At 38.6% G+C, this 25,797-nt stretch overlaps 1 protein-coding gene across 1 annotated transcript in view; it reads left to right on the forward strand.

Annotated features, from left to right (window-relative positions):
- The first annotated feature begins 1,783 nt into the window (after nt 1–1,783).
- The window catches only part of tmem164 (transmembrane protein 164), a 48,155-nt gene continuing 24,141 nt past the window's right edge, over nt 1,784–25,797 (forward strand). Inside the window, exons 1-2 of the mRNA XM_079585628.1 lie at nt 1,784–2,841; nt 11,016–11,065. Coding sequence (XP_079441754.1) covers nt 2,404–2,841; nt 11,016–11,065 — 488 coding nt within the window. The 5' untranslated portion in view covers nt 1,784–2,403. The remainder of the gene's footprint in view (nt 2,842–11,015; nt 11,066–25,797) is intronic.

The following is a 25,797-nucleotide window of genomic DNA, read 5'->3' on the forward strand; positions in this document are numbered from 1 at the left end:
GTTGACTATTTAAAAAAAAAAAACACTGTTAAATTGTTACTGCCTTTAGTTGTTATTTTGGAATAAATATAAAAATGATTAAAAACACTAACTTGATGAGATTCTTGGTCTTGATAAACAGAACATTAATTACATTGTTGTCATGTACTTTACATATGTAAAGTGATGTTTATTTAACCAGGAAAATGTGACAACATTAAGTGTAACATTAAGTCAACATGAGTTACATTTTATTAAAAAAGGGGAGCGAATGTTTCAGTGCTCTGGAAGGATTCTGCGACTGATACAGCCCTTAAAATGGCCGACTCCCTGATCAGTGCCCTGACTACTGAATTAGGGAGCTGATTGAGACGCCCTTTGTAAGCTGTTGCCATCCTGGTTTCCCCTGTGTGCATTATGTTCCTGTCTCTGTTTTGGATTATCTTGGTTTGTGGTTTTTTTATATACACTGTTGCTGCACTTGGAGTCTCCCCTCTCCTCATTCCTGCTTAAAGCGTAACAATAAGAAACCTAAATAGGAACAATTTAATATATTGACATATAAATCAAGCCAATATATTATGTTAATGTATAGGCCTATATAATGTATATTTTGAAGTATACACGTCTTTGTATAAATGTGTATTGTACAAATTACACACATTGTTTACATATGACATAGAAGTCATATATTTTTTAAATAAAAATTACAGGTATTTGTATAGGCCTAAATGTAATGTAAGCTTTTCACAAATGTATTGTTTATATACATGTGGCATAAGTTATATATAGGCTATATATATATATATATATATATATATATATGTGTGTGTGTGTGTGTGTGTGTGTGTGTGTGTGTGTGTGTGTGTGTGTGTGTGTGTGTGTGTGTGTGTGTGTGTGTGTGTGTGTGTGTGTGTGTGTGTGTGTGTGTGTGTGTGTGTAAGGGATAATCCACGGCTAGCCATGCATAGAGAAAGAGAGAGAGAGAGAGAGAGAGAGAGAGAGAGAGAGAGAGAGAGAGAGAGAGAGAGAGAGAGAGAGATGCGTGCGCGAGTTACCTGTGTGCGTCTCTTCTCTAAAGTCTACAGTTCCCTCGTTGCTTTAAAATTATTTATGAATGACAGGGAACACTGACAGTGACAAGGCAATCTTTATTTGAATCATGTCATTTATTTAAATGAATTATGTAGAGTGTGAAATAAAACGGCGTCTCTAACCACGATTACTAGCCTATATAAAGACACATTACATTTATTGAAATGCATTAAATTAAATGAAAACAAAAAAATAAAACAGTGGGAAATTTCGATAGGGGATTGTTTTACTCATCATTAATTGATGGTAAACTCCACATTTCCATTTATCGTGAAGTTAGACATGGAAAAGGGTAAATAAACCTAAATAAACGTTTTCATATGTGTCTCTCACTCTGTTTGCAAGTGTAACTGCTACTATGGTTAACAATGTTTATAGTAGCAGATTAATTTCGAACTGTAATCAAACTGACTGGAACTGTTTATTAAACGGTTTTACTGCACACCTTCCAGCTAATCAGAATCGAGTATTTAAATATAGTAGGCTATATACACGTACACACACACACACACACACACACACACACACACACACACTTATATAACTAACATGTCTCTGAATAAATGTCTAGCATACAAATTCAATACAAATACTTTTTATGCCTCTCCTGTCATTAGTGTGCCCTTTTAGAAAATGTGACCCTAGTACAGCTACACCGGCAGTGAGAGAGTTAACAAGTACATACTTGTGAAAAGAAGGCGGGGCCACCGCGCTCGACCAGTCCCATTCCAGGAAATGTGCGGCCACATCGATATGCTGATAGTTTTCGGGGGAAACAGCGCGCAGGCGTGTTGCAGTATGGGTGCTGGGTGGATGTGGGGCCCCGCGTGAACAGGACGGCGTTTCTATGGTTTCTCTTTTATTCGCCACATGGACCTGGACACATCGCATCTTCTGCATCTGCCTTTAACGCATTTTATCGGATGATAGGTTGCAGCAGCGAGCTACACCGAACTCTGTCACACCGGTCGTGGTCGTGTTTTACAGTGTTGTTTATATATCTAAGGCCTCTCGCGCGGAACAAGAGCCTCTTTGAAGCTTTTATGTAATGGTCCGCTCTGGCCAGGAATATTCTGTACTCTCCTCTTAGCGAAGAAACCGTTTACCAGGCAAGACGTTACGTTTGGAAATGCGTCTTCCTCCTTGCATACAAACTCCAGCCCAGCCCTGACGATCATCTGTGAATAACACACCGCATCAGAGTGTGTAACGTTAGGTCTCTCACACAGGTGTCTTTCACATAAAGGATGCCGATCTGTTGAAACGGCTGAGTACGCCCTCCTCCTTGAGCATTTTATTATTCTTGCACCGAAGACAGATTTGAAGTTAATGTTTCGCCAGGAGGTTGGTGTCCTGTCCTTTATACCGTCTTGTTCGTACCTTTTTCAATACGAGCAGAGGAACATGTCTCGGTATAATATCTACAGTCTGCTGGACTGGATCTATGGAGGTGTGGACCCCATGTTTGAGGGTAATGGAGGGCCAGAGTGCGCAGCCTTCCTCTCTCCACGGCAGAGAATACTGGAGACTCTGGTCATTGTGTTGTTCTCTATTCTGGAAGTGGTGGTGGCCATGAAGAAGCTCAATGTCCCTAAAGAGGTCCGAGATGTTGGGAGAGATGGCAGGAGGAGTAAGGAAGACAGCTGGGGCAAGAACCTGTTGCTTGTGGCTCTGTGCATGACTTTTGGTGTTGAGGTTGGGTTTAAGTTTGCCACAAAGACTGTGATCTACCTCCTCAATCCATGTCATGTGGTCACAATGGTGCAAGTAAGTATATTTATGATACAATCATAAACTATTATAATTTGTGGAGATGTGGTTCTGCTTTTATTGCAGATTATTTGGGCTGGTAACTGAAAGATTGCAGATTCCAAAAAAATCCCGAAGGGTTGCTTCATCCATCAACACTAAGGCCTTGAACAAAACACTCAACTTCAGGTTACTTGAATGACCTGAACCCGTATTTAGTGTATCATAAGTTGCTTTGGTTAAACTAGTTAATGATTTTGAAGTAGTGAAGGGTTGCAGCAATTTATTTCCTTTAGTTTCCAAGCTTTGAGTGTCATTGGATGTCTTTTTTTTTAATTGCATACCACAAGCTAGAGGCAAATCATAACTTGTTATAAAATCATAACTCCATGGCTCTCAGAACATATGAAGTAAATGATAGATCGGTTGTAAAAATAAGTATAGTGTACATTTTTGCACTGCTTATTTACAGCTGTTTAAACTAGTGTACAATTTCTCCTCAGAAATTTTACTAGCTGAATGAAGAGGAATCTGTTTCCCAGTCATGCTTTTTTTTCTGTCAAAAGGATTTAATAACTACTGTCCAAAAGCAACAACTCAGACTATATAGTGAATAATAGTCACTCGTCTATAATAGTCACTTAACCGCAGTCTTTAACTTTGACTACATTCACTTATAAAATTGCCTCTCGTTCCTTATAGTTATAATAATAATCTTTAACTTTCAGTTTGATTTATTTTTTTCCAAAAACTTTAAAGGCTCATGTCCATGTTATTTGTGATTGATTTTTGCCTATATATATTTGTCTAAAGGTCAGCAGTGCTAGCACAGATTGTGTGTAGGTTGACACTGGACACATTTGAGTCCAAATAATCAGGGCTCACCTTTATTTACGGTCCGATGTGACCGTTATAGACTCAAAACATTGAGTATTTTGACTGTAGCCCTTTTAAAGCTGAGCTCTATTACAATCCATCTACAAACAGGTTCGTTAATGCTTCAAGTACAGCTCTGTGCATTACTGAAAACCTTATTTCTTTCATTGAAATAGAAATCATGATGCAGAATACCCTAAAGTAACGCACCCATGTAACTGGCCCAAATTTGTATATACAGTAGTCAACATTTGAAGTGGACCAAAACCAAAGTTATACATGAATTTTGAACAATACCCGTTCTTGTCTTAGGACAACTTTTTTGATCCACTTCAAACGTTGGTCTACTACAGATTATTGTAACTGGTCCAAATAAAAACATGAATTGTGATGGCCCAACCAGATGGACATGACAGTTGAAATAAAGATTTGTGATGGCTGAAGCCTTCCTTCAAAATTCAGCTTCAACCCTAATCATAATCAAACACCCGAATCGGCTTATTAAGATTCCCAGAAACCGTTGATAATCGCAGACAGGTGTGTTAGAGAAGTGTTGGAGCTGAATCTAAAACTATTTTAGATAAAGTATAGCATGTCACTGTCCCTGTCATCTACTTACTGATGTATTATATACGGATGTTTAACTATAATATGCGTTTTAAAATATACTTCTTGAATTGACGGAAATAAGACTAATAGGGTGTGATGATACCAGAAACATAGCTTCTATAAACAGCCAAGCTCATTTGGCAATTGAAAAGGGGTACTGGTAATTCCTCTTTAACCTCTCAAATATACAGGGTCCCCGCGGATCCTTAAAAAGTCTTAAAAGGTCTTAAATTCGATATTTAAAATTTAAGGCCTTAAAAAGTCTTAAAGTCTTATTTTTACTTATGAAAAGTCTTATTTTTACCTATGAAAGGTCTTAAATTTTAGATGACACTTTGACTTAGACGTATCTAAATACTTTCCAAATGAAAACGATCTTATTAGCGTACGTAGCCTATTGTTTTTTATTATTCTATCTTGGTGCATTTGCTTGCTCACGTGACAATTCGCGTCATTTACGGCAGCGTATTAGCCTTCGTCTGTCTCCTGCACGCGAGAGGAGAGGATAAGAGATTGAGTAAATGTCAGTTCAAAAGTAAGTTCATTTTTTGTGCTTAGGATTGTCTATGAACTATGATGATATTGTAATCATTGTTTAAACTACGTACGAGGCACTGCGAGTGCGAGCTGACATCGCGTTTGTCTCTCATGCTCCTTTCACTGCGTGATGTGTCAGTGCAGTTATAGATATGTCCCCAAATGAGTATTTGTCTTATATTTCTATCATATTATGTTGTTATATTAGAATATCACGAGCAAGAGTGCCGTTTTCCTGTGCACAATTGCAAATGTGCTATTTATTTTATACAACAGTTAAATTAACAATAACGTTAACATTGTGTGATATTGTCAATATTGTTTGTTTCCCACTTTATTTCGCCGACGAGAATTTCATAATGAAACTGCAGTCCAACAGACAGCGATGTTTTTTTAAAAACTGAAATCCGCGTTTTGAACGAATCATTTGATTCAATGAACAATCACTTTTTTTGAATGAATCGGCCGTTTGAACAAATCGGTTGAATAAAACTCCAACAACTCGCTTATTAAGACAGTGACTTACTGCCACCTACTGGCGGGTTTAGTTTCATATTTAAAGTACCCTTTAATTAAAATGTTAAAATTATAAATAATTTCATATTTAAATATTGAAAAGCTTTATTTATGCAATTGCAAATTAAGTGTAAATGTAGTAGGCCTAATGTCAGTTCGGATGGCCATTCTGTGTCACCTCTGCAGTGCAAGGATGGATTTTAATTTAATTATTTAATTTGACAGTGGTACTGTGTTATTCTAATAGAATTTAATTTGAATGTTAGAATTTGACATAAAAGGTGATGCATACCTCTAAATACGTTTAGAAATAATTTCCATAAATAGGTGAAAATGCCCCTGGAAATCAATTTAAAGGTGGCAAATATTGCTCCTTAATAAAAATGTTTTAAAAAAAATTCACGACTGTAAACTGACCACTGCATATAATGTTAAATGTGAATATCTTAGTGAGTCTGCTGTCAACAACAGGCCTAAACCAGCCATCAGTTGGTACCAACCACCAAATCAGTAAAATATCATCTAATTATTATCCACAAAACTTTGAAAATATCGATATATATTTTTGTTAATATTGCATACCCCTAATGTACGGTATTAATTTTGATTTCTTCAGGTCTTAAAAAGGTCTTAAAAAGCCTTAAATTGGACTTTAAAAAATGTGCAGATACCCTGATATAACTTGTACTCAACTGGTTCTGTTTTTGGTCAAAGTGGCTAAAAACAGAAGTGGTTAAATGCAGTGGCTATTTGTAAAAGGAGTTGTTTGTTGTTTCCACAGAAATTCTTTGAGGAGGTGTTTTTTTATGTGTGAAGTTTTGTTTTATGTACTTTTTTTGCACAAAGATAGCTAATCTCTTCATCTTTGCACTGTTTGCAGTAACTGATCAAAGTGGTCTGTGATTCAGTTGAACTAACAATGAATTGATGAATAATATATTTGACATTAATTAGATTAATCTGTCCCAAACTGAGGTTTGCAAATCCCTGGGTGTTTGTGAGGGAACTGCAGGGGCTTCGGTCATTATTATGCTAATTATTACTTAACATGTAACATTAAAATAAACAAATGCAAAATTAATTTAACTGAAATGGTAATATTTATTTGCATGTTATGTGACCTTTAACCAACATTAGAGAACAGTGAGGATGCAAATGTGTTAAAAATATTATATATTAACTTAAAATCTTAGTACTTTAAGTAAATATTGAATGGTTTTGGAGTGCAGCTGACAGAAAAGTTTGGCAACACCTGACCTGGTTCAAACCTTACGTGCTGTTTGTTTAGGTGTACACCTCAGGATGTTTAGGGTTTTTGTAACAAAATAATGTCTTTTTTTTTTTTTTTACTGAAAAAATATTATCATTTTATTATTTTTTTTTTTTTTGTTACTAAGCTGTTGTACAGTTTTAGGAGGTTTACTCCTAAAACTGGTATAATTTGGTATAATTTATTTGCCTTAATTTGTAATTGTTTAAATATGTTCACTTATTTAAAAAAAATTCAATTTCATTCATGTGATAACGTGCCATAGTTGATAATAGTTAACATAGGAAAAAAAAATTGCTGCCATCTACTTCCAAACGAACACTTTTAAAATGAAAATAACATGAAATTTCAAGTGCAGCCAGACTGGGGTGCGTTTCCCGAAAGCATCGTTAGCCAACTATGGTCGCAAGTTCCGTCGTTATCAGCATAGTTCAACGATTTGGTGTTTCCCGAAACCATCGTTCCAACGAACGTTCGCAAACAGCATCGCAAACTTGTGTGGTTGGAACGACAGCTCTCGAGCTGTGGTTAGAAGCAGAGTTTCTAGTTTACATGAGATGTAGACTGAATAAATCCTTATCTTTAGCAAATAAGCAAGCTGACATTCAGTACAACCCGTGTTATTTATTTAGAATACATACAAATGTCATTTACGTCTTTTAGTTTGTCAAGAGATTTAAAGCACCGTTTTTGAAGACTGCGCATGTGCGAACGTGCTCTACTATGTAAGAACGAGCCAAATATTGAGTTTGGTAATAAAGCAAAATAACTGAGAAAAATTAGAAATGGTCTTCAGATGCCATGTCTGTAAATTATATGACAAAATCTAGCGTTAATTCGATCTCAAACAGATTAATTAAAATAAGTTATTAGTCCACCACGTGCGAGAGGTCATTAACCAACGTGGTTGAACCATACTTTGCGACATACGGTTTCGGGAAACAGTCGTGACTAGCTAGTTGATTTCTCCAACGATGCATCGTACTATGGTAGTAAAGCAGTGAGCTATATAGTTGTACGGGAAACGCACCCCTGCATAGTCTCAACGTCTCATATGCCATTCCCAAGTTTTCATTTAGATTTGATTAGACATTATAAAATCATTATTATATAACAATAAAAAATGTCTAAATTAATAGTTACTAAAATTTAACACATGCCACATGGAAAATTATGCAAACAATTTTCAGTGATGGTGCAAACAAATAGTAATGCTAAAATGCGTATCATTGCTAAAATATTTTAATATATGAAAAATCACACATGCAAACTTTTGGAACATCTCTCTGTCTTGATGTTCTCATACTTGTTGCAAAAGACACACAGAAGTTAGTGGACAAATGAGAAGCATCATCAAATTCAAGTGTTCCTTAATTTTATTCTATCAACTATATTAGTGTAAATATGTGATACATTACCAAGTCCTACTCCGACATAAGCATTTTTTATTTTAAATGACTGGTTTATGAGAATGTTCCTGTCATCTATGTGAGTTTTTTTTTTTTTTTTGTATATTGAGCAACTAGATCAGGAAATCCTTGTTCCGTTTGCACAACCCAGCCCCCGGTTGCCCTTCTTTCACTGCACGCTATGATGCCACTTTACTAGGCCTCCAAATGTGTTCTCGCCTTGGTTCTCATAGTAACCTCATAGTTCCACTTAAGTCAATACACTTATTTGTACAGGTCTTTTAGTATTTGAACAAGGTCACAGTCTTATCATCTGGTAAATAATAAAGCCAGAACAGTGGAGAATTGTAAACAGATTCAATGAAGTGCAAAACCAATAATATACACAAGGAGTTGAGGGGAAAGTAACTGGCTTTATAAATCCTTCTGTGCATACAGATGAAACTCAAACATTTTATTTTAAGTACCTCCTTCTTCCAAACCTTATTGTCATGATATTTTATCTTCTGTCTCATGAAAAACAAAGCAATCTAATTGTTAATTTGACAGTGTAATTGCACCAGATAGGGCATGTAAAGCAGAATTATGTCAGCCTCAATAAATGCCAAAAAAATGGAGCAGGAGTAGCTAAAGGTGTAGTAGTTAAGAAGACACTGATGTATTGTAGATGCCTACAAGGAAGTTGCCTACAATTTGTGTTGTTGTTGGATGAGATCAGTATATATGGTGTACAGCGTTAGTCAGCAGAGTCTGTCAATCTCTTCAGTAAAACAAAATAAAAAGAATATAAAACTGATTTGTTGCCCATATATACTGAAATTTGTGTGATTTGAATGTCAATGTCATGATCAGTTACGAGACATGAGATGACACCAATGATGTTTGCGCCTATTTGAATATGTGCAAACATGATTGAGATTTCAGAGCTTTGATGGAGAAGACTAGAATTGAATGGTGACAAGGAAGTTATCAATAGCCCTGGTCTACATTCACTTTCAATCACTTTTTTGTGTTCCGGGTGAGAAAGATAAACAACAAAACATGGTTTGAACGACATATGGGTGAGAAAATCATAATGTTTCTGATGTGAATGAGGCTTGTTGATGGCTGAGAGACATATGATTGGTTGTACAGATCTTTTTTAAAGGGTAGCCTATAGGCTGAGTGAAATCCTTTTCTAACTAATCTGGGTGTAACTCGGTTCAGTATTTTTACACTCACTTTTTACACCCAGAGGAATAACATACTTCCTTTTTTAAATGATTAACTAATAGATGTCTTCACAGTTATGCTATGTTGTTGCATTAGTGGTCAAAAGAACAAATTGCACATTGCACCGATCACTGTTACATGGTGAGATGTAGTTAACAGATTATTTACACATAATCAGGATAAGTTCAAATAACTTTTATTTGTAAAGTTTACCTTTGAAGCGGTTCACTAGGGATTTAAGACGTTCATTAAACTGAGGCATACCAAAACACCCTTGCATCATGTCAGCAAATTTTGCGTGGGCAAACACCGTTATATATTCTTCAGAAAATGTCCACATCGAGTTTAGACTACCGTAAAATTAAATAAGCACTTACATTTTAAAAAAAATGGAAAAAAAACATTGTTTTATGATCTTAATTGCAGTATTGCTGTAACAGTGTTATCCAACTTTTCACTCCATCCCAGGATGAACGTATTACACAAGAAAGTGAAAGCGGTATCATCCTGTAGCGTGACGTCAGATTGTGCTCTAGTTTGACTCACCTGGGATGATGACATCTGCTGACAGGATTCAACTTTCTTCCTTCCTTCCTTCCTTGCTTCCTGTGTCATCCTCCCAAAGAGGGAAACGCTGGCTACCCTCCCAACAGATCCTAAACAATGTCAATATGTGATCTCATTAACCCTGTCCCTGGAGTAGATATGGCTCACAGTAGGGGTGTAACGATACCTTAATTTCACGATTCGATATATATCACGATACTGAACTCACGATACGATATTATTGCGATACTCCCAAGACATATGATAAAAGGTTAACAAAAAATGTACTGTTGATTAAAATGCTAACTTTGATATTACATTGTGGGTTTAAATGAACAGGTTTGGACTTGGTGCTTGTAATTCAAAGACAATGGTGACACCAGAATAAAAATATTCATGATTCTGAAGCTGACCATTATTATACATTATAATCAACATTATATAGTAGTTTAATGTAGTACTGACACTAAAACTCTGAAAACATGATTTTTTTCTTATACAGTAATTTCTATTTTGGGTGAACTGTCCATGATACATTTTGTCACGATCCACGATACGTATTGTTGCATTTTTGTATTGCGATATATTGTGGCACGATATATTGTTACACCCCTAGCTCACAGCCATCCTTAGTCATCCTTATCACTGAAAGAAAAGACTGCATTCTCATAGTGTTCGTAACCGACAAACATTTTTTTATCATACGAAAGTAAACAAATGTCTCTAGAATTTTAAACATTGAAATTTACTTTAATATTGACATTTATCTGAAATTTATAAATGAAACATCTGAAATAATTCTTGAAAAAGATTGTCTAAAAAACTCTTACAAATGCAATTTTATTTTTAGATTTGTCATTTTAACAGTTTTTTTGCTGATGGTGTTGTTGTTAAATTGGTGTGTTTGCATTGGTACATGAGAACAAATAAGTAAAATAAAGATGATCAGAGAATTTATACATTTCTGCCATAATCAAAGTGCTACATGATCCAAGTTGGTTTGAAAGTAGTTCTAAATGCAACACTGAACTGATCCAAAATGGTGTTGTTATCTTCAGGAATCCATTTTTGATGAACACTTAGCCACTGAAAATGTGATTAACTTGTACTGATAAGCACATCTTGGCCCATGGTTCAAAGATTGCATTTATCTTTTATCTATATTTGCTTTGTCTGAAAGAGTCCGTTATTGAGCTTTATTACTTCCTCTTTTGCAGATCTTCCTGCTTGCATGTCCCCCCTGTAAAACTGCAATGGTTATCTTTAGGTAAGTACTCAGACAGAGGTTGCACTGCAGAGAACTGTGAGCTTTCTTTGTCAACTTCACCTTGGTCTTGTGCAATGTGAGTCTAGTGAAAGTAACTAATGTAACATGTGGCCTCTCCAGCTTATGAGGAATTCAGCGTATCACCAGAGGCTGTTCTTAAAATAGCCTTTGAAACTTTCAACACCTTTTTCTGTGGATGTTTATGATACTCTAAATCTAGGGCTGCACGATTATGACACAAATCATTGTCGATTATTCCCTTAAAATTGTAATTGTGATTTATTAATTATGATCACAATTTACATTGAATGATGTTTTGAATTGCTTTAAACCATTGTTTGAAACAACTGCATGCCATATTTGTATATAAAAAACAAGTTAAACTCTTCCTGAAAAAAATATTCTATAGCATTAAGCCTCAAATGTCAACTATACATTGGTTTGGTGTCTCTAAAAAGTTAAAATATCCATGGTATAATAATAGGCTTTCGCACTGGGTAATTCTAGGAACTTAGTTATAGGAACTAGGGTAGTTATAGGAACAAGGGTAGTTCCCTAAGAACTAATGTTCCCCTATGGCCATTTTCCTGGTTGCATTGGCACCGCCAGTAGGAACTCTTACGAACTCTACACTTCTACGAGTCACTGTTATTTTCTATTGTGCTGGGTTCTCTGAAGTAGTCGTGATTCGCCTCACAACGTAACATGCTCTAAACACACCTCTTGAGAACGCAGAATAATGTAAGTGGACTTTTTTTTTGTAAACGTGACTTTGAACGGTATTTAATTGTGGCATCCGTAGTAATCACGATCAGAAATTCGATTAATTGTGCACTGTGCAGCTCTGCTCTAAGGCATGACTTAGGGTGTATTCACACCAGGAAAGTCCGATAGTTCACTTGCTTTGGTCCGGACCAAATAATTTTTTTTGTTTTTTTGTTTGGTACGTTTCGCTTTCACACTGCTCTTTTTGCAAGTGAACCAAAATGTGTAAACACAACCACACGTGTGCTAAGGTCGTCCATTCATTGGACAAGGATTCTCATTTCTCAAGTAGGGAAATCAGGAAGTGCAAAAAAAAAAAAAGGCTCGGAGATATAATAAAACATTTTTAAAAATAAATAAATTTGGAGATATTTCGTACTGCAATATTTGTTCTTTTACTGTTTTTGTGTTATTCTCTACAAACGCAATATGAAGAAACTAATGAGTATCATATGACACAATGTCATCTATACGATGTTATAATTCGGATTTTGAGAAGACGACGATGTGCTGCAAGACGGTTCCGGCGGAGAGAACATGCTCTCATGTGCGCCTACCATGACAGTGGGTATAAAGTAGGCTATAAAGACTATAAAGTTTAAGTTTGACCAGTTTAACGTAAATTAACGCAGCACCCCCCCCCCCCCCCACACACACACACACCCACCATCCTTGTATTGTACCTATCGTTACATTATATGAACTCGCTCGTATTCATGTAAATGCTTTTAAAGCATTTATGCGTGATTAGACTAAAGAGAACGCTCTGTATGTGAATGTCCTGATGCGCACACACTCATTCATTCATTCCATTCCAATGATGCACACACGACGCGCAGAAAGACGCGCTACAGTATCGTGTGGCCAGACAGCGCGCCGGAATGGAATTCTCTTTCGCACTTGAACGAACAATATTGGGTCGATATTGATATTGGGCCGATATTGGGTCGGTTCATGTTCACATCGTAAACGAACCGTACCAGAGTTCGTTTGGAACCGTACCGAGACCACCTCTTCAGCTGGGTCTCGGTTCGGTTGTTTGGTCAGCACCTGAGTTCGATTGCTGTATTCACACCTGCCCAAAAGATCCGCACCAAGGGGGGAAATCGAACCAATCGAACCAAACAAGGCAGGTGTGAATACACCCTTAGTTAGCCATGTCAGAATGAAACTATATCTCGTATGTATTGATGACTGTGTTGGCGGCAGTCTACACTTTTAGGTTATGTTTACACGACAACAGTGTACTAAAAACAAAAGTTTTTCCTTTGTGTCAAAATGTTCTCTGTTCACACGGATCCACGAAAACTAGTAAAAACACTGTATTGGGCAAGCCAGGCCAGTATTTGGTGTAGCAGGTGAGGTCACTTTGTAAAGAAACAGTACACACCTATCCAACTTTTTCCTTATGCCCCATGATACTTTGTGCACATTTTGGGAGTAACTTCCATTAAACTGTAAACAATCAGCGAAAGGTTTATTCTATGAATGCAATAAAAAGCATTTTCATAAACTGGGTACAATGAGATGACATTATTCTACCCTTCAACCATCAAAACAATAAAAGGACATTTAAAAGTCTAAAAGCATTAACATATTACTACAACAGACTGTGAATAATGTTAATTTAAAGGGTGAGTACCGGTAGTTTTATTAACATCTCATTGTACCAAGGTTTCGAAAATGCTTATTGCGTTCATGGAGCTAATCTTTCGCTGATTGTTTACAGTTTAACAGAAATTACTCCCACAATTCAAAGTGTCATGAGACCTAAGAAAAGGGTGGATAACGCATCACAATTACACTTTCAACTGTGAGCATATTTCTCACACATGGTTATTACTGCCCCTTTTTCAAATGGGTTAGATATTTTGACCATTTCTTGTAATACTGTATACGTTTAGTTTGTCAGCTGTTTAAGGTTTCTCCAAATGCAGCCACTCAGTTCCAATCTTGACTTCCACCTCCTAAGAATAATTTTTCTGCCAGTCATTAAACTGGTTTGGACCCAGTATCTTACATATTTATCTCTCATTGTCCACCAACCTAATATAAACTGTCTAGGACATAGTGAAACATTAATATCTAAAACCATGCAGATGTGTTAATGAACTGTGAATTCATTTTTTTGTACACAACCATAAAGCATTAGCTAAATCTCCATCCTCAGCCTTACATATCCAGAAATATGGTGTATCTTTTAACCCAAGCCTAAACAATCTGGAAGAATCTAGTAAAACAGTGCATTATCTTAAATGGTATAAGGTGTTCTATTGCATCCCTATGTTTTCACACTTGAGTCCTCTTTAAAAGAACTGAACTCAGACCCCTGAAAAGGACCAAGTGTGAAAACACCCCTAGATACTCTTTTAACATTATTTACAATTCTATTCCATTCCTCGCCATTGAATATCAGGTTCAGATCCTTTTACCATATCTCCTTAAGAGCTAGTAAAGCTCCAACATAAAGACTTTGAATCAACCAGGAGTAGTTCACTGATGCTTCACGACCCTTACCATATGCCAATATTACCATGCAATGACCCAGGAAGTTGTGTACTAGAACCAAACGTTGTACATAGTAAATGTTGTAACTGTAAATAGCGGGAAAAACTGAGATCTAGATATAACATAGTAATGGGTGGACGTTATGGCAAAAAATATTATATCACGTTTTTTTATTTTTCAGGAAAATCAAGATTTTATCACGATTTTGCAAGTGACTGAGCATTGTAGCCAAATTAATGTCCCTATTTTAAAAAATAAAGCCTTACAAGGTAACAAAATATAAAATAAAAAAGAATGGCAGACATTTAGGCCAAAGTGGCGAAAATTCAAATCTTTGTCATTTTCTTTGTTATTAAAAGATTAAGAACAAAGATGCACATTACATATACACAATATACAATATACAAAATAAATAAACAGTGCTTTATTTTTTCAGCTACAGTGTATTTAACAGAAGCATTGAAGAAAGATATTAGCAAATATAAAATAAAAAAACTACATAGACTTCACTGGATATTATACATTGATACTCATTAAAGCTACTTTTAAATTTCTGTCAAGAGCAGTGAGTGATTTTCTCTGTTTTTTTAGTGTTTTATTAACATTAAAGGGATAGTTCCCCAAAAAATGAAAATGATCATAATTTACTCTCTCAAGTTGTTTTAAACCCAAATAAGTTTCTTTCTTCTGTTGAAAATAAGTTATTTTGAAGAATTTGGCTAACCAAACAGTTGCTGGTCCCCAGTGACTTCCATAGTAGGAAAATATATACTATGGAAGTCAATAGGGACCAGCAACTGCTCAAAATATATTTTTTGTGTTCAACACAAGAAAGAAATTAATACAGGTTTGGAACAACATTAAAGTAATTAAATAAGGACAGAATTTTCATTTTTGGGTGAACTATCCCTTTAAGCAGGGGTCACCAAACTCGGTCCTGGAGGGCCGCTGTCCTGCAGAGTTTAGCTCCAACCCCAATTGACCGTTCGCAAAAGCCACGCCCCTTAGTTATTGTTACTACGCCCGTCAAACAATTGAGAACCATAGCCATGGCTGGGTTGAGATCCATACATTAAGTGATTGGTTTTGGAGTAATGCAGCAGACATATCCTCCAGGGCACGACAGAAAGTATAGACAGAATAGCGCACGGGAGCACATGTACAAAACAGTTTTGTAAAATTATATATCAATCATTTTTATTTGATCATATATCATTTTACAAAACTGTTTTGCGCATGTGCTCCCGCGCGTGCTATTTCAGTCACAACACTTCAATCAGAGGATGCGCTGAAACATCAACTCTCGATGCTGTTCTCTTCATTCATAACTCGTAGCCGACTGACTGAGAAGGATATATTTGTGTAAATAGTTGTGCAACTGCGCGAACTTTGTTTTGAAGTTTAATGCTTGAGTTCCAGAGGAATTTGTGACTGTGTTCCTGTTCAACCACATCAACGTTTCGTAATTAAGTTAGTAAGTCCGTGCTTTTCTCTTTTTTTTCTCTTGTTTGCTGACTGATGAGGGGGCCGCAGTGCCGTAGTGAAACGGTGTTTGTACATGTAGCCTATTTTTTAATAATAGTTGCAAGCAATCATAAAATACAGCAAGTTTTAAGCCCGTGCAGACCTCACTGCCATAGGTGCATCATTGCACTATCTTGCTGAAATCGGAATGTTTGACGGAGGTCCTTCTAGTTACAGTTGCTGAGCTAGGATTGGACGAGAACCGTTAGAGGGCGGGGTTTTGCGAACGGTCAATTAAACACACCTGAACCCGCTAATCAAGGTCTCGCTAGGCATACTGGAAACTTTCAGGCAGGTGTGTTGGACCTGGTTGGAGCTAAACTCTGAAGGACAGCGGCCCTCCAGTACCGAGTTTGGTTACCCCTGCCTTTAAGGACAAGCGGCAGCATGTTTACTATTTAGGCTACTGTCACTTTAAGACCGGGACGCATCTAATATACACGCATATGACACGCACCTGATTTTCACTCAAATGTTTGCTTTCACTTTAGACATAATCAACTGTGTTTATATAAACCTGGTGTGTATTTGACAGTATTAGCGCAATAAGACTCAAAAGATAATTTAGTCCAGTAACCGGGCGCTGTTTGACAGGCTTTAAGTGCCTGAGCTTTGGGTGTATGCGCTCAGAAAAGTGCATGTTTTAAAAATGCTTGTCAAACGACAGCGCATCAGTAATTCACAACTTTTGTGAATTGCAGTGTCCCTTGAGTGTAACTCAACCTCTGCATTACAGGGATAGTTCAATTTAAAGGGGGGGTAAAATACTTAGTTTCAGTCAATCTCATGTTAATCTTGAGTACCTATAGAGTAATAGTGCGTCCTTCATATCTCCAAAAAGTCTTTAGTTTCATCATATTTATAAAATAAAAATACAGCTTTCCGATTCTATCCGGAAAAAGCCGAGGTCCTTGATTCTGGGCGTGGGCGGAGCTATAGAGTCAAGCGGGAGCGCGTGATACCGTTGTACTTACATGAATGGGGTGTTTTATCACTGGGACCGCGCCAGGTTTTAATTGCAACCGGTTTGCAAATCCAGCGACGACCTTGTTAATAAAACATTCGTCACTGAAATGACCAGAACACAAAACCGCACTTGCCACACTCCTTTGCTGTCCCGGAAATACAAACTGCAGAACACTGGGTTCTTTGGGAAGCTGAACAAGGTAAACTTTCCCTCACATCCCAAAACACACTTTTTTGGAGACATTCTTGACATCAACCATTCCTATTTAGCGCTGATGATGATGATTTCCGGTAGTAGCGCGTCGATATGCGCTTGGGTCTTTCCATAGACAGTATATAAGAGGGACTTTCTCTCCTCTGGTCGACGTGTGCGTGAACGCGCTTTTCCGAGAGCAATGCTCATATAAGGAGTTCCACTCTGGTCTACGTCATTAGATCTACGATAGAAAAAAACCAGCCGAAACGTGTTGCAACCCGGAAGTATGATTTTCAGCACAGAAATTCTCTGTTATTCGTTCAAAATAACTTTTCAAACTTTGGCCATTATTAGCATGAGAATCCATCTCTTTAACACTGTAAACAACTCTGAATACATGAAACACGATTGTACCCCCCCTTTAAAAGGAAAATTCTGTCATCATATACTCACCGTCAAGTTGTTTCTAACCTGTATGAATTTCTTTCTTCTGCTGAACACAAAGGAAGATATTTTGAAGAATGTCGGTAACCAAACAGTATTTTTCTTTTCTACTATGGAAGTCAATGGGACCAGTTAAACTGTTTACTATCCCTTTAACGTGATGTGAATGTAGTTGCGTTGTAGTATGTTGCAGTATGTTGGGACGGAGGTGCCAGAACTGCAAATGATAGAACGCACTGTAGCACGATATTACAATATTTCTACAAAAGCAGATTGTGGAGACATTTTAATCCGTCCACGATGAAAAATTGTGATATTGCACACCCCTAACCATAGTACTGTGAGTGTTCAAATGACTTGACTTCAGACAACCATTTTCAAAAGGTCACCTAATATAACGTCTCGGGTTACGTATAGGGCTGAACGATTAATTGCATTTGCGATAATTTATATGATAAAACGCGATTTTCTAATCGCAGAGGCAATTAGACATGCCCTTGACATGCGTGAGTAAATCACGCGATATAATCAAACGAGATTTTCTAACCACAAAGGCTGCACTCTGGTCACGTCACACGCAGAGCCGTTAAATATGTCACATGGCACGGGATCGTAACGAGTTCACTTGGCAAATGTACAATGGGACAATGGCTTCAATCCACACTCGTATAGTTTTTTTTTCTCTCATCAAAACCAAATATCAGTGGTTACAGTCTACATCAAGCAGGGACACATTTGTGTGCATTTTTTTGTGATTTCAACGGAATGAATAGAGAGTCTCCGCAGCGGCGATATATTGAAGAGCACATTCGAGTGAAGACTGTGCGCGAGCCACAAGAGAACACCATATCCATGCAACCGATGCGCAGCGGCAACAAGCGCTCAGCTTGATAAAAAAAAAAAAAAAAAAGATTTTAGCGCTAGATCTCTTATTTAATATCGAACTAAATGAATGCTCTGCTAGTTAACTGGAGATGTTACATCCGTGCCTCAATGTTTCAAAAAGTGGTGGGGGACAATTTCCCACCCGCAAATTACGCCTATGATGACAACTTCACTGGATCTAAACAAATCAATCTAACCATAGATGTGACCAGGCTTTCTTAATCTATTTAACATAATTTTGCAAGGGTTCTATGACATCAGTATATTTTTTACCAAATTTAAAAAGATATATATTTATGTTCGGATGTTTACAAGATTGGAAGTTCTAATATACTATTGTGATTGAAGTAGTTAAAAAAAAAATGTCTTTCGTCAATTCATGCATCACCTCATGTTATCATAACAGAGATGGCTTCCAGAAAAGAACAGTTTCATACAGAAGACAAAGAGCTTAAAAAAAATCGCATATCGAATCGCAATTGCAATATTGGTGAAAAAAAACGCAATTAGATTATTTTCAAAAATCGAGAACAAAGCGCTGCGTTTACGCTGTGGAAACACATCTGGTGATTGCGTTGTGAAGCACATGTATGATCAGTCCAATGAATGAGCGTGACGTCATAGACCAGGAAGCTATAAAGCACCCCTGAAAGCAGAGCGCGTCAGCTTCTGATAAGCCTGAAGCATGTCGATCAGGGCATGCAGGAAGTATGGCAGGCATACGCAGCGTTTCGTTCCCTCTCAGGGAACTAAGGTTACATACGTATCCCGAGACGTTCCCTATCAAGGGAACTCCTGCTGCGTTTACGCTGTGGGAACCCCATACCCACTACGCCATAATGACAAGTGCCTGTTCTGTGAGAAGTCCTTGCGCACACTAAGAAGCAAGCAACCTAGCCCCAGGAGTGGAGAGGTCCAAGTCATAAAATTTGACAAATGTATGCGGCATAGCCTTGATCATAACTTTGATCATGCGAAAACGGATTTGCCCTCGGAGAAAACCCCTTGGTCCTGAGCCACCAATGCAGGGGGGGTCTCATGTACAGAAGGCCAAAAGTAATACGTTGGACGCAGCTGCCATGAGACCCAACAGTCTGATACTGTTCCACAGTGTGACTGGCCTACTTTTGCCCCATTTATGGCGAATCATTGTCGAATCCCATAATACACCTAGAAAAGTGGTCCTCTGAGCTGGGAGGAGCACACTCTTCTTGGCGTTGAGTCGCAACCCCAACATCTTTAAATGAGACAGAACGACATCTCGATGCCGAACTGCCATCTGCTCAGATTGAGCTAGGATCAACCAATCGTCGATATAGTATAATACGTGAATGCCCTGGAGTCTCAGAGGAGCCAGAGCTGCTTCCACGCATATTGTAAAGGTGCGGGGTGATAAACCTAGGCCGAATGGAAGAACCCGATACTGGTATGCTTCGCCCCCGAAAGCAAACCTCAGGAACCTCCTGTGATGAGGATGGATAGATAAGTAAGCGTCCTTCAAGTCTATTGTGACAAACCAGTCCTCTGACTGAATCTGTGACACAAACATATTAGCGCAAGTATACTTTGAACTTGAGATTCTGAAACCTGCTGTTTAATTGACGCAGATATAGAATAGGACGCAACCCCTCATCCTCTTTCGGAACAATGTAGTAACGGCTGTAAAACCCTGACTGTCTGCTTGGAGGAGGAACACCTTCTATAGCTCCTTCTGCAGAAGTGTCAGTACTTCCTGCTCCATAACCAGAGCCTGCTCGGGGTCCACCACTGTGGGGAAGACCCCTAGAAATCTGGGCGGACGAGAACCGAGCTGAATTCTGAAACCCTTTTCTATAGTGTGAAGGATCCACTGAGAAATATGTGGCAGTAGTTTCCACGCTGCCAGAAATTCTACTAAGGGCACCAGTCTCTCGAGACTGGCCTCTGGATTTGGTTGAACAGTCACTTCGGTGCCCTGAAGCGGCGAACCGGCAGGGAACAACCGAACTGGCAGCGCTGCGACCCTCTTCAGAGAGTCGCACCCCAGAGGGCGCCCGAGGGGAAACTATTTCTCAAAACCGTCCCTGCCCCGGAGGAACCTTCAGAAACCTGATAGCCTCAGCGTCAGGACTTCTTGTCTAAGTTTTATTAGAGATAGCGTCAGTCCTCAGATCTTGCCTACCTCTAACTAGCTTAGTTCCTACGACCCTCCTCGGAGGATCGTTGGAAAAAGCAGGCACCTCGGTGCCCTGAAGCGGCGAAGCGGTAGGGAAACCGAACTGACTGCTCTACGACCCTCCTCAGAGGATCGGTTGGGGACGTTGACACCTCGAAACCGTCCCTCCCCGGTATAGTTTATATGTTGTGCGACACAAATAGCGTCAGTTCTGACATCCTCACATTTATCCATGTCCTTATATAGTTTACCCACCAGCGCTGCCTAATAATATTTATATATTATTTATGATGGCTGGTGGGTAACGTCGGGGTTATGATGACGCCAACTCTGGAGAGAAATAGCTCGCAACTCTTTAACCCGAGGCACTGTCATACCATGATACTTAATACCCATAACATTACTATAGTAGAAGTTTGGGGATTAAACGCATAAAATAGAAACCGGTTTATTCCACGATCTCAACACCTCAGTGGATAGGGAAAAAACGGCATTCCCCGACGAAGAGGCTGAGATATAGAGTTTTCATTATATTCTCACTCTCATAATGTTCAGCTGGCCAGTAAATATTTAGGATATATATATATATATATATATATATATATATATATATATATATATATATATATATATATATATATATACTTAGCAACAGCGCTAGATAAAACCTCCTTTTATAAGCTCCTCTTTATTCAACAGAGTTATGAGCTGACTTATTTATTTATTATTGAAACATCTGCCTTATTCATTATATTTTTAATTGTTTTGTTCTCTTTTTCTTAACAAAACACTAACGACACCAATTCCTCGGAACTGTAAAATCGCAGCATGAGTGCTTCATCCCGGTGAGGAGAAACCGCAGAGCGTGCTTCTCCCTGATATAAGGCACTGGATCTGGCAGGTGAAAGCTGAGATAGGGCGGCGCCCGTCTCAACCCCTGCTGTCAGATCCGTTTGCGAAACCCACGATGCGAGTCGCCACCGCGCCTCGGCAACAGCGGGACCCGCGCCTCGGCAACAGCGGGACCCGCGCCTCGGCAACAGCGGGACCCGCGCCTCGGCAACAGCGGGACCCGCGCCTCTGCAACAGCGGGACCCGCGCCTCTGCAACAGCTCTGAAACAACACAACGCTTGCTTGCTCTATTTTGCCATAATATGTATATATATATATATATATATATTGCAACTTGACAGACAACAATAAATATGACAAGGACAGTATACAGAGAGTGCTTGCTGAAGGCTCAGAAGCTGACGCGCTCTGCTTTCAGGGGTGCTTTATAGCTTCCTGGTCTATGACGTCACCCGCCTATGACGTCTCGCTCTTTCATTGGACTGATTATACATGTGCTTCACGACGCAATCACCAGGGGTGTTCCCACAGCGTAAACGCAGCGGGAGTTCCCTTGATAGGGAACAACACCCTTAATTAATACACAATTTAGGGTTCAAACTTCTACTTGAACAAGCATTTAAGTAAAGGTCAAAGATGCACAGACGAAAAATCTTTAACCATACTGCATGTAGGTGTGAAATAACTGGATTTTTTTCACCTCTCCAACCTGTGTAATTGACAGACCCAAACTCCATCGGTTCCTTCTGTTTGAAGATTGTCTGGTTGTCTGGCTGTCGTGTCGATGAGTTTTTCACAGGGTACTTGTTTCTTGGGCTTATCTAGTTGTCATGTTCTCTGCTGACATTTAGCGCTATTGTGGTCGTCACTAGGGTCCAAAAATGTTACGAAATGTTACATGAAAGGCTGTTACGAAAATTAATGTTGACAAATAAAAATGACATATAACATGTCTATTCAAACATGAACGTATGACTAGAAAAAAATAACACTGCTAGATTATGATGCATCAACGTTATCGAAAAAGAAATATCTAAAAGGAATAGCTGCTTGAGGTAAAGCTGAAGAGTAAATGATCTCCAGTAAACTGAAGCCCGTTCTATGACACATCCTATGAGACTAATAATCAGATATCGTAGATACAGAACATTACAACTTGCATCTGCATAAAAGGAAGCGAATGCGCATGTGTATTAGTTTTTTACATTCTATGGTTTGAAAGGGAAACTCTGAATACGCTCTTCCCTTAACAGCGCTTTGATACACGGACAACTGAAGCAGAGAATTTACAACATTCTATCATAATCCTGTTCTTATTATAATGCTGAATATCTCCAGTTCATTGGCGCTGCACATCTTGCACTTAGTTTTATTTTTCATGATAGAAAGTGATTACAGTCTTCGAAGCCATAACTAGAAACAATTTAAAATAAAACAAGTTTACTGTTATAAATTAGAACAAAAGAACACGCAGCATTATTAATATCATCAATGATTTTGTTCTAAAAGGAATATGACCATCTCAAATTACCAAATCATAGTTAGTAATCATTGCATTTGAGCTGAAACTGAAGAGTGAATGTAGTCTACGGTCTACAAACTGCAGCCTTTTGCTAGCTGGTTATTAAACTCAACCAAATGTGTCTTATATTTGTGGTTAATCAGATATAGACTACATAAGCTAATCTTGCAACTTATATCTGCACAAAAGGATGCAAATGCACACATGAACTTGACTGTGCTAGTCTGACGTGTAACTCTTGTTGTGGATGCGCTCTTCCTTTAACAGCGCGCTGAAAAACGAAACTTCAGAGAATTTAAAATTCTATTACAATCGTATTCTCATTATAATGTTATGTACAGTGGGGAGAACAAGTATTTGATACACTGCTGATTTTGCAGGTTTTCCCACTTTCAAAGCATGTAGAAGGTACTCTTCATAGGTACTCTTCAACTGTGAGTGCCGGAATCTAAAACAAAAATCCAGAAAATCACATGTATGATTTTTAAGTCATTCATTTGCATTTTATTGCATGACATAAGTATTTGATACATCAGAAACGGAGAACTTAATATTTGGTACAGAAACCTTTGTTTGCAATTACAGAGATCATACGTTTCCTGTAGTTATTGACCAGGTTTGCACACACTACAGCAGGGATTTTGGCCCACTCCTCCATACAGACCTTCTCCAGATCCTTCAGGTTTCGGGGCTGTCGCTGGGCAATACGGACTTTCAGCTCCCTCCAAAGATTTTCTATTGGGTTCAGGTCTGGAGACTTGCTAGGCCACTCCAGGACCTTGAGATGCTTCTTACGGAGCCACTCCTTAGTTGCCCTGGCTGTGTGTTTCGGGTCGTTGTCATGCTGGAAGACCCAGCCACGACCCATCTTCAATGCTCTTACTGAGGGAAGGAGGTTGTTGGCCAAGATCTCGCGATACATGGCCCCATCCATCCTCCCCTCAACACGGTGCAGTCGTCCTGTCCCCTTTGCAGAAAAACATCCCCAAAGAATGATGTTTCCACCTCCATGCTTCACGGTTGGGATGATGTTCTTGGGGTTGTACTCACGGAGAGTGGAGTTTAGATCAAAATGCTCTATTTTTGTCTCATCAGACCACATGACCATGTCCCATTCCTCCTCTGGATCATCCAGATGGTCATTGGTAAACTTCAGACGAGCCTGGACATGCGCTTGTTTGAGCAGGTGGACGTTGCTTGCGCTGCAAGATTTTAATCCATGACGGCGTAGTGTATTACTAATGGTTTTCTTTGAGACTGTGGTCCCAGCTCGCTTCAGGTCATTGACCAGGTCCTGCCGTGTAGTTCTGGGCTGATCCCTCACCTTCCTCGTGATCATTGATGCCCCACGAGGTGAGATCTTGCATGGTGCCCCAGACCGAGGGAGATTGACCGTCATCTTGAACTTCTTCCATTTTCTAATAATTGCACCAACAGTTGTTGCCTTTTCACTGTACGGTACGCAATTATTTGCGTTTCCACTGTCAAAAGTTGTGAATGGTACCAAAATGCCGAACCGTACTGTACCACTTTTTTGGGTACCCTTCTTTTGGGGTACCTATTACAGTGGTAAGGTACTAAAGGGTGGAGCTGGACTGGCTGCAGAACTTTGATTGGTTGACAGAGAATCATCACTTGCGCGTGCTACAAGGGGAATGACAACATTAGAGGCGCCATTTTTTTTATATACAGTTGAAATATAATACTACTGTTTAGGGCTGGGCGATAAAACGATAACGATATGTATCGCGATAGACACGTAATCAATATCAATAAAAAATGCGTTCGATATAATGTTCGTTTTTTTTTTTTTTTTTTCGTTCGAAGAAACCAGAGGTTGCAAAGCAAGTTTGGCTGCATGAACAAAGGCACTCTCTAACCTAGCAACGTAGGGAATGAACAACTCGGGGTATCGCACACCGGATGCGCACTTTCTCAGTTTATGGCCAGCAATATTGTTATGTTTAAGGACATTATGGAATTAAGATAATATATGTACTTTGTTATGATTGTACTATACAATTGCTAAGTCTGAAGTCTGAACACTTTGTCAGAGGGTCCGTTAACTGAATTAATTGAGAAGATCACCTGAAAATCAGATAACAGTAGCAATTAAATTTTCATTCAAGTAGCTGATTTCTGTAAATGAATGGAAAGCTAAATGTATATTGCAGCACAGGGTGAAGTCGGTATACATTTCGTCAATTTGAGACAAATAAATTTTAATTTAATAAAACTATGTAAATGGCGCTCTGTGGCGCGGCAGGATTTTGAACAAGGTCCTGAGCAGTTTCTGGCAGTACACCTTTACAGTCTATGGTGTACACTCATAGAGAATAATGTGTTCGAATTTTAAATATGAGGCATTGTGCAACGTGGCGCTGCGTCGTCTGCGAATTATGCAAGACTGTAATTATTTTTTTAAGAAACCGGGACAGCATGCAATAAACATTAACCTCAAGAGGAGAGATGCATTGTACCAGGTTTTAGCTTAAGAGCTAATTTCCATCCGTAGTCCCTGGGCAGGCTGATGTTATAATAAAATACATCATACATGCATGATTAATGAAATTTACAAGTCTTCACATGCACAACATCGCTGCCACATTTGCATGTGAGTGCAAATTTGATTTGACAAAAGCCATTTCTTTGCCAGACGTGAGAACGTGTAATAATTTGTGCTTCTTATCAGATCTATAGGCAACATATTCCACTGGCGAGCAGCCACACAAAAAAAGCATAGTTTCCAAATGCTGTCCTGCGTTTAGGGATCCTGCATTCGCCTCGCACTGTAGATCTAGGGGCTCGAGCTGTTGTTTCAGAGCCCAAAGATAATACCACAAACTTGTTTTACCACCTTTGCCACGCTCACCCTTTGGAGCACATCCATGGTTATGTTGACATTTATGCCTTC

This window comes from Phoxinus phoxinus, assembly GCF_949152265.1.
Source record: "Phoxinus phoxinus genome assembly, chromosome: 17".
NCBI lineage: Eukaryota > Metazoa > Chordata > Actinopteri > Cypriniformes > Leuciscidae > Phoxinus > Phoxinus phoxinus.